A 10,737-nucleotide genomic window follows, 5' to 3' on the forward strand; every position below is an offset into this window, starting at 1 on the left:
ATCAATGGCGATGAAAGTCTAAATTGGTCACCATAGAGAAGTTATGGCAATGAACACAGTTTCGTCGCCATAGCTATCTTTGGTGACAAATTGGCTTTCGTCGCTAGAAAGCGTCTATGGCGACGAAACGACTTTTTCCTCACCATAATTACAGTTTGTATTTTATTTTTTTATTTTTTATTTTTTACAATATTTGTAGCATTTTCCTGAATATATAGAAATGAGTTCAAATTTCATATAAAGATTTATAATATTTAACAAAAATTGGTTTTACAATATAGAATAAAAGTTCAATACAATAAGTGAAATTCAAAACCTATTCTAAAAACTCCCATCATCAAGTCTTCTTTTATGAAAATCTTCTCACATCTCCAAAAGCTTCTCATAACAAAATTGAACGCACCTGAAAAAAAAAATAACAAACAGACTTATGTGAACAAAATAATTAATATTTTTCTTAAAAACTGATTTGCAAGCCATAAGATTGTCTAACTCACTCCACATGCCATAAACTCAAACTAAGCATTCAAAGTTACAATATGTCATAAATTCACCATTTACATTCAAGTTAACAAATATAAAAAGTTTCCCAAACTAACCAAAAAAAAAACATGTATGTATAACTCATTCAAAGTTGATCCAAATTGCACAAACTAAAAGAAAATTATAAGAGCACCCCCCTCCCCAACTTTTCCATCCAAAGTTAATAAAAAAACTCATCAAAACAACCTTCAAATTCACAAAACTTACTCTCGTTACTAAAAAGTCTTAAAACATGCACACTCGATCACCGAAAACACTTTAAATATAAGAAAGTTTCAAACTAATTAAAAAACAAACATGTCTACGTAACTCATTAAACTCAATCCAAATTGCACAAAGTAAAGTAAAAGTATAAGTCCACCCTGCTTATTGCTGTCGGCCCATAATAAGCAATGACATTAATAAATTAGTTTCCTTTATGCACTTCCAATGAGGCAAATTGTATGGAATAAGTACCACTGGCCACATGTTGTACAAATTGTTCATATTCCCAAACGGATTAAACCCATCTAAAGCTAGTTTCAAATGAACATTTCGTGGGTCGGAAGAAAATTGAGGAAATGCTATCTAGGTGCTTCTACCTCAAAGCGTTGGCTGGATGTCGTAACACACCGTCTATCTCAACCGTTTATCTTTACATCACCTCATTTCATAAGCAAAATATTTTCAAGAAAAGAATCGTTTCAATCTTGGTATCAACAGAAAATATCGTAAAACTTTTTGGGGACTTGTGAAGTTTCCCATTAATTTTTTTATAATGAGACTCACCACATACTGGACAACTTTGACATTCAGAATATTCTTTCCTGAATAATATGCAGTCATACTAGCATGTATGGACTCATATGAAAGTCCTAACTCACGCAATTTCCTTTTTGTCTCGTAGGATGTACTAGGTATAGATGCACCGATCGAAAATGTTTTCTTTAACAACTCAAGTAACATATCAAATGATTTATTACTCCAGTTCTTAATGACCTTGAGATGCATAAGCTTTAATGATTATGTACAACCTGGATACAATTGATTACGTGTTTCATTGAACAACTGCTCGAAAGTGTTAGACCTATCTCTTTCATGTTCGTTTGGGGGCATCTCAAAACAAAATTGTTCACTTTCTACATTTTCTTCTACAATGAGGCATTATAAATCATTGAGAATACCAGACATCTCATCATCCTCATTATTCGTAACATTGGATTTTCTACTTAATTCATTATACGAAGAAGTTTCATGTCTTGTATAATTACTTGAAGGGGTTGGTTTTTCTCTATGGTATATTCATTGAGTATATGAATGTAATATTCCATTTATAAACAAATGTCTTTCTATTCCATCAATTGAATCCACCTTGCATTCATACAATATCTACATGGAAATTTTGTTTTTTTCGTATTGTTGATGTGAAGTTTTGCTAGTTCTATGAACTGTTTTACTCCTTCTACATACTCGGGCAAGAATCTATCTCTAACCTTAATTCAATCCTTATTCATTGTCAGTGATAATAGTGTTCAAAGAACTCCCAATTCAGTCTAAATGGGCAATACTGAATCCTAAAAGAACCAAACAAAAGATTAGATTCATTTTGTCTAACATTAGAATATTTTGAAAATAGAAATATCTCAAATTTGATTTCAAAGTGAGATGAGGATATGGGTGGTCATTGTTGAGGATAAAGGTTGTAGTAAAAAATATGAGAGTTTGAAAATATTATTGAGAGCTTAGATATATCCCTAAGATATAGCCAGTAAGGAAAGAACTAAAATAGCTAAGATATAACTCAAATCTAATTCTATACTTAGAGAGCTCACCAAGATATTTCTATGTTTTTGTATATCCATTTTAAAAGTTTCTTAAAATCTAACTAAATTTGATTAAGTAACTATTAATTAAACCATCACACTCACAATCAAAATAGTTCATATTTTACAAAACTAATAAATTAAATCAATCAAAAGCAACATCAGCACGCTCACAACCAAAATAACGAATTCAAAAAATAGAATCAGCACACTGCCGAACAAAATAGTCCATACTTACAAAACCAATAAATGAAATCAAACAAACAACATTTCAACACACTCGCAACTTAATTAAGGAGTTCAAAATCACACCAGCATGCTCCAAACTAAAATAGTTAATACTTACCAAACCAAGAAATTAGATTAAACATGCAACACCACATTACAACCAAAAAAACGAAGTCAAAATCAAACTAATTACAAATTAATTCACAACATACCTTCAGCACAAGTTACAATGAACATCGAGAACTAATAATCTCAAAGCCAAGCTTATAAATTTCAACCTAACAAAAACTCGTGAAATAAAAATCACATAAACACATAACTAGCTAGGATTGTATGTACATTTAAGTTACAATCAAACTAGCCATTAAAGTCCATTGACTAATAATTTGGACACTTGAATAGAAATCAACACAAACCCACTAAAAAAATCATCATAATTAAAATCTATCAAATTTTAGAAACATAAAGACACACAAAAGAATCCTAAAATTCCCAAATTTCAAATAAAGATCCAAAATCTTGAAATTTCTCAAAACACGAACTACGAACTAATTCCCCCACACACCCACTTTCAAGATTTCTCAAGTTCCTCTTTCTCTATTAACAAAATAAAGTTCCAATAGCTTGAAATTTTCCGAAACACAAACTCAAACAACAACCTCCCAACTAATTCCCCACTCACTAACTTTCAAAAATTCTCAAATTCCCCTCTCTGTATTAACATGGGCCGAAATATAAATAACTCATATGAAATTCAAGCCAAAAAGGAAAATAACTTTCACAATTCTTCAAATTCAACCCATATGAAACATCAATATAATCTACATGCATGTGTAACCTAGAATTTTAACAAAAATAAAATAACAACCATATACATAAAGCAAAAATTATATACAAAAATAAAAGGAAAAAGAGAATGGAGCTCCAAAAATGTGACAATGGGTGGTGTTTTGGTGGACGACGGAGTCGATGGTTGCAGAGACGATTGGCCGACGGCAGCATCACGGAGCAAGCAAAGGCAACAGTGGCTTTTGGGGGAGGGGTGGTTTGGTAAAGGTTGTGGAGGCACTCCAAAATAATTACTAATTTTACTAAATCTAACTTGTAGAGACCACGCCGAATCTCAAGAGAAACTAATGAAATTAATTTCTCTGAAATAATGGGCCGACCGGTCTTGATCCTTACAAATGACGATGCTATTTGACGTTCGTATACAATATCCACAATTCCTCTCAATCTTTAATTCAACACACAAATTAATTTACTTTGTTAGATTAGTTAGAAACAAAGTTACACTAGGATAACCCTTGTTTGAAACATTTTGGCAGTGTTCCTAGATTCAAATCAAAATAATCTCCTCCTTTCTTGTTGTCAAGAGAATGTCACCTATTCAAGCATGATGAAAAATAACCTATAATAAACCTATTTTAAATTTAAATACAAACAAAACTTCAAGGAAATTTATTGAAACTTTATCCATGGAGTTATTCTCATATTAGCTTAATAAAAAACTTAAAAACAAAATGGCATAGAGAAACTGACTTGAAATTAAGTTTAAACACAAATCTAAAAATGAAAATTTAACCCCAAAGAGCCTTTGACAGGCAAGAAAAGTTGATAGCAGCACCACTATAATTTAAAGCCTACGCCAACCCCAACCCCAACCAACAACAGGCCATCAATTAAAACTATACAACATCCAAAAAAAGAACCCTTCTGAAAATTTGGTTGTGGTTTCTAGAAAATATAATGTTGATGGCCGTTTTCATCAACCAGCAGCTTCTTGCTTTCTTCTTCTTCTTCTGCGCCATGAGTGGCAGCCATTTCCAACCCAGTGAGCTTCTTAGCCTTCAAAGCTTCAGCCTCCCAATCAGTCTTGGCCACGACCACATAGAGCATGGACACAGCGCAGGCCACCTGGGCCGACAGCAGCCCAAACCAAAGCCCAACGAACCCAACTTTAAGCCCAAAGGCGAGGCCCACAGCCACTGGAGTGCCCACCAGGTAAAAGGAACCCAAGTTGATGCGGGCGCCCACGGCAGGACGGGCAGTGCCGCGTAGGATGCCATACCCCGTGGTCTGCGGGCAGTTCCAGAGCTCACACAGCCCTATGATTGGCAGGGCTGAGGACACCAATGATTTAACCAACGCATCGTCTGTGAAAAGCGTGGCCCACGTGCGCCTCAGAATCACCGTCCACGTCACGTTCATTCCGCCAATCAGGAACGCGCATCCCAACGCCACCATGGCAGCCAGTTTTGCCTTCTTTGGCTTTCCACCTCCCAGCTCGTTCCCCACCTGCTTCATCATTGTACACAACAAAGCTGATCGAGATCATGGTTCAACGGCCGGGATTGTTTCGTGAGGGGCCCACTTCAGGTGAACAGTGTGGACCACATCCCAACAAAATAATATACTATACTATTTATTGCACCAATCAAATCAAATCAGAAGCTTTGTAGTTGAACAGTTTTTATAACAAGGATATTTTTGTTCTCTGTTGTCACATCATGTTTTAACAATTTATAAGAAAAATGTACTCCAAACTTATATTCTAACATTGTGAAAATAGGATGGTCCTGAGTGCGGAAAGTTTAATCTTGCTCAGTTAAATAGTAGGGGTGTTAAAAAAATCCAGTAATCCGAACCACCTGAACAAGTTCAATTGGGTTAGAATTTTTCGATTTGGGTTAGATTGAATTTGAAATGAAGTGAGAAGCAAGCAAGGAGAGTCACATGTACGGTGCAAGAACGTACTCTCACCTGAGTGTGGGGTTGGGGGAGCACCAAACATTATTCCCCAAAATCTCACACTGCCACTAAAAGATAACAAACCAAGCAGCTCAGCAATTCACTTCACACCAAACACACCTTTTTCAATCATCAGTAGGACAGCCTATGTCCCTCCCCGCACGTGCTCCCCTCCTCACTCTCCAACTCACACTAATAGCATCAATGGAGAACTTAAATTTCTAAGGTGTTTTTGATATATGGATTCACTTTGTCTAATTTGAGGTGTACAAATAATTACTACTGTAATAGATACTACACAAACTCATTTTGTATGTTCAAAGATACACTACATAAATATTGACTTTTCACTCCTAAAATTGAGGAAGTCAAACTTATTATGATAATTGAAACACAACCGTCTATCTTAGGTAAGTGGCTGCCATTTAAACTTTTACTATTTACCTTGGTCCTATTTTTCGTAGTTGCAACATTTATTCGGAAAATTTTAAGACGGAGAAAGGGCGAGACTTATTTTTAGATTGCACTACAAGTGAGACACAAAATTTGGGTCTTGATTTGCAAAACTTTCCAAGTTAGATGAGCTAGTTTGAAGAAATCTTCTCGAAAAATGGCATGTATTTTAGGTGGAAAGCTCTACAGGAGCCACAAAAGAAACAAAAGGTAAACAAAACAACTAAAGAACCAACCCCAACTAATGACAGAGATTAAAAAAAAGCCTTTCCCTTTTTTCAATTGGAAGAATGGGCTGTTCTGATCATCAAACTGCTGAAAATAAGAACCACAAACTGTGGTTGGAACTGGTAAAAGCATTGAAACAAGCCGCAAAAGTGGTACCCAATTGAAGCAAGCTTTGAATATTAAATATGACATCAAAATAACAGAGGTTAGAATTGGTCAATAGAGAATAAATTTTATCACAAAGAAGAAAATAATTTAAATCACTAGCAAAGGTCTCTAAATGAATGCATAGCAATAGAAAATTTAGAGAGATAGGAGACTACATCCAAAGTAACGACCACTAAGGTCTAATCCAAAATGGGGAAAACGCACTCAACACTTCAAGCCCATTTGAAGACATCAAGTTCATACACATACGTGTAAGAAAAACAAAACGACTTAAAATGCAAATAAGCCTATAAAAATAACCAAACAAAGATGAAAAAGACGGCTGAAAATGAAAGATTAGAATACGAAGTGGGTTATTGGTGAAACTTTGAAAATCTATAATTTTACACAATTGAAGGTTTTTCCTACTGTAACAATCATAAAATAAATTTTGTAATATCTTAGCCTTGTTTGACATGATAATTAAACAAGCATGATACTTGTCAAAATCACAATAGCAATTGGCAAATGTTGAGATGAACCTAACGTAGTATATTCACAGTTTTTATAGAATTATAGATATTATGGAGCAAGAAAAAAAAGGAGAAATTTGAGTGGGGAACTTACCCTGGTAGAGACGCAACCAGAGAGAGCCAAGGGTACAGTGTACATCATGCTTGTAGTTTGGATGAGAATCCCAGTGGCGGCCACAGCCGACGTTGGATTGGACAAATAACCAGACAACACTGTCACAATTTCATACCACCACCACTCCAAACATATTCCCAAGCAACTCGGTACAGCCAATTTCATCATTGGCCCCACGCCTCCACAAACCTCTCCAATCTTCACCGTCCATCTCATCTCCCCCTTCCTCCCCCACACCCACACGTATCCTGACATCAATCCCACAATGTTCAAATTTGTCAGCACCGAAGCCATCGCCACTCCTCGGATTCCCATGCCCAGCACCGCCACCATCACGTAGTTTAGAGGCACGTGAAGCCCAACTGCTACTAGAGTGCAATACATCATGGGCTTCGTGTCCTTTTGTGACCTTAAAAAGATTTTCAGTGGTTGCAGCAAGGTGTTTGTTAAAAGGTCTGGAAGAGAATAAATGCAGTAAATAGCCGCCATCCTTGTGATTTCTTGATCTTGGCCTAGAAACACCATGATGGTGTCGAGGTTGAGCCAGAGAAGACCGATGGGTATGGTTGCAGTGAGGAGGATTAGGACCATGCGTTGCAGAGAGAGACAGAGGAGATCCCAGTTTTTACTACCGTACGCTTGGCTGCATATGGGTTCCAACCCGGCGGCTAAACCCACCATAACAGAATAGCCTGTGATGTTTGTAAATCCTATTGAAAGTGCACCGCCGGCTAGCTCTAGGCTCCCAATTCTACCCAAGAACAAAACAGAGACCACCTGCCTCAAAAAGACCAGGAAGTTCATGGTGGTTATTGGTAAGGTCATACCCCACAGCTCTTTCAACTCTTCTACCACCTGCAATGATTTGCAGTAAATCTTCAAATCCAGAAGAGAAACCGGGAGCGGGAGTTAATTTTTTGGTTGGTTTCTGTACCTGAGAAAGAGAGGGGACTTTGTTTGAAGAAGCTTCTGGGTTCTCGTCTTCCATTCTTTAAGAAAAATTCTCGACGACGCGTATACGCTGCATGGAAAACACTGATCAAACAACGAAAAAAAAGAAAGAAAATAAAATACACGTTTTATCAAGGAATCCATCCCCTACACCAACAAAGCAGAATTCAATGCAACGCGTGGCATTTAGAACAATGAACAAAAAAACAAAGTAGAAAAAGCAACCTAAGCAATTCAACTCTAAACGTACCTTCCTGTGCTTGTCTAGAAGTCTGACTCTAAGTGCAGGAATTAGGAGAAGCAAGGGAAAAGCTAGTAATGAATAAGAAGACGAGGGGAGACAGAAACAACCAAGCAGGAATCTCGAGTTTTTAAGTTTTTACCCAAAAAAGGAAATAAAATACGATGTAATGCTGGAGGCCTTTTGTTCAGCTTTTGTATTTTATTAATATTAATGTATACATGCACACCCATACCATGTTGTATACAAACACAGACATATATTTGTGCTCAGAAAAGCAGAAATGACTTAACAAGTGGCAGCTATGGCCTACTACCAAACACACGCACGTATTGACAAAGAGTAGAATGTTAAGAGCTTAGGAGTGAATGAAAATGATGGAGAAATAGATGGGTTTCAGAATTTTGCTTTTCATTTAGCAGAAGGAGAGAAAGTAATGGGAGGGAAAGGGACGGCAAAAGAAATGGATCCATTTGTTGGCGTTTCGATGATTGATAACTTTATCTTTCGACTTTTTTATATCCAAGATTTTCTACTTTTTTTTCTTTTCTTTTTTTTTATGCTCTCTTTAAACCATGGGAACCCAAAAGTTGAAATCTTTTTTCCTTTTCAACATGTCCCACCATGTTGTGACCATACGAATGCTGAGTGGAAGAGTTGGAACTCGAAGGCCAACAAGATTGGAGACTCAACTGAACTCTAATTTTCTTTGAACAGTTCTTCTGACCAATACTGTGCATCTACTAACTTCATCAACGTTAAAACAAAATAAGGCAGATAAAAATCCAATTACCTCTCTAGAATCCACAATCAAACAAATATAAAATATTAAAAAAACAATGTTAGCTCAAAGTTTTTCTCCAAAATATAAAAAACCATGCACGTGCTGAGAATAAATTGAAACAATATATTCCTTCCCCCCAAAAAGAAAGAAACAGCATATATGCATTATGTGGAAAGTACTTCTTTGCCCAAATATTTACTAATGTTAAAACGGTAAATAAATAAAATGTACTCAACACATCAGAATTTTATAACTGAGTCGTTACGGTTACCAGGTTTGAATCCCAATCCTGCATATTTATAATGATATATTCTTAAAACAAGTTATAATATGTCAATGAATTGATCCTAATAACTAAAAAAACAACTTAACTACAGAGTTAGAGAAATCATAGCTTCATCGATGAAAAGCTAAAGTGAAATATATATATATAAATATACATATATAGATATATGCAATTTAATTCCTAATTTTTTAAGAATAAATTTATAATTTGTGTACATAATGACACAAAGGGAGCTAAATAATTGGAAAAAATAATAACACTTGCAATTGACTACAAATAAATGATAAAGAATTATCACCAAACAGATAAAGAGAACCATTCAAGCTAACAAAAGGGCAATTATTTGGCATAGTTATTCTAGCAATTTCAAAGCAAAATTATATGGAAACTTGATATAATAAGAATAGTCTATTTCAAATATACTAAAAATTTAATGAAGTCTAGAATATTTATGAAAATAATTTATTCTTGAGATTAAATTATTTTTAAAAAATCATACTAATAATATAATTAAATTCACTAACTTATACAATCAACAAATAGACTTCGGTCATCAAGAAATGTATGTATCTACTCACAAATTAGAATTTGTAGACCCAGTTGGTTGGTACACTGACTCTCAGTTCTTTCTGAATCAACAAAATATTTATTCAAGTTAATAATTGATAAGAATCCAAAAAGAACTGAACCAAAATAAATAACAAAAAATCTGACATAACGAGTACCTCATTGCCTAGCCTCTGTCTCTGAGTCTAATATCCCTTCGTTCTTATTAAACACTGCAATAATACACATCCAACTTCAAATCAACATCCGTTCTCACCATCGTAGTTTTGAATCTCCACACATATGTTCAAATCAATATGTTATCACAAATTCAAAATCATAATATCGAGAAGCATTCTATAAGACTTTCATATCCAACTACAAAGATGCAAAATAATAAATCATGTTCCAATATCCAAGCGAATTCCAGATCGGAAAAATAAGTGAAGGCTCTTAAAACGAACACCACAGCACACATCTCAAATCAGATTCAACCTCGAAGGCGAAACTCGATCAACAAGCAAAGAGAGAATCGATTTCAAACCTCCATCGCGTTATTAGGAATTAGGTTCGATTCAATACTCGTCTAGCTAGTAAGAACCGGCCATCGGCGGTGGTTTCCGGCCGGAAAAGTATCCAAGAAGCCGCCGGAATAGATTTCAGGCGCTCAGTTCACTTCAACTTCCTCTCTGTCGCCTCGGATGGCGCAACTTGAAGAAATTTTTTGAAAAATCAAAGAATCTGAAATGAAGAAAGAGGAAAATATAGATTGGTTACCTGAGATGGAATCTGAAGAAGAAGAAGATTGAAGCTATGGTGAAGTTTCTTGTGAAGAGCGAGTGAAAAATGGAAGGAAGAATGAGGGAAATGAAAGACGAAGGGGAAGGAAAATGGGAGGGAAGCGTCCATGTATCCGTCATTTTCCCTCCAGATTTCTTTATTGAAATTTAACTTGCATATATATATATATATTTTAATAATCTCTTTCTAATCCCTAAACTTTTTCATTTATTTCGTTTTAGTCCTTAAACTTTTAATATTGCGTAGAGTTATGTTTATGTTGAGGGTGAAAATTAAGCCGAGACGTGGGTAGCACGCGGGGAGACACATGGCGTGTGGACCAACCCCA

The 10,737-nt window shown here is 35.5% G+C and overlaps 1 protein-coding gene across 3 annotated transcripts; it reads right to left on the minus strand.

Moving 5' to 3' along the window:
* Positions 1-4,011: 4,011 nt before the first annotated feature.
* Positions 4,012-10,528, minus strand: LOC111006856 (MATE efflux family protein). 3 transcript variants are annotated; one of them, XM_022278942.2, is made up of 6 exons: positions 10,386-10,528; positions 9,788-9,841; positions 9,641-9,691; positions 7,735-7,821; positions 6,780-7,655; positions 4,012-4,871 (listed from the first exon to the last, which is right to left on the minus strand). In XM_022278942.2, the coding sequence occupies exons 4-6, from the start codon at positions 7,786-7,788 to the stop codon at positions 4,311-4,313; spliced, it is 1,491 nt and encodes a 496-aa protein (XP_022134634.1). In that variant the 5' UTR covers positions 7,789-7,821; positions 9,641-9,691; positions 9,788-9,841; positions 10,386-10,528; the 3' UTR covers positions 4,012-4,310. The 3 variants fall into 3 exon arrangements, with proteins under 3 accessions (XP_022134634.1, XP_022134635.1, XP_022134636.1); XM_022278943.2 differs by lacking the exon at positions 10,386-10,528 and adding an exon at positions 10,153-10,360; XM_022278944.2 differs by lacking the exons at positions 9,641-9,691; positions 9,788-9,841; positions 10,386-10,528 and adding an exon at positions 8,002-8,500.
* Positions 10,529-10,737: the final 209 nt, after the last annotated feature.

This window comes from Momordica charantia (genome assembly GCF_013281855.1).
Source record: "Momordica charantia cultivar OHB3-1 chromosome 11 unlocalized genomic scaffold, Mcharantia_2.0 BLBB01000011.1, whole genome shotgun sequence".
NCBI lineage: Eukaryota > Viridiplantae > Streptophyta > Magnoliopsida > Cucurbitales > Cucurbitaceae > Momordica > Momordica charantia.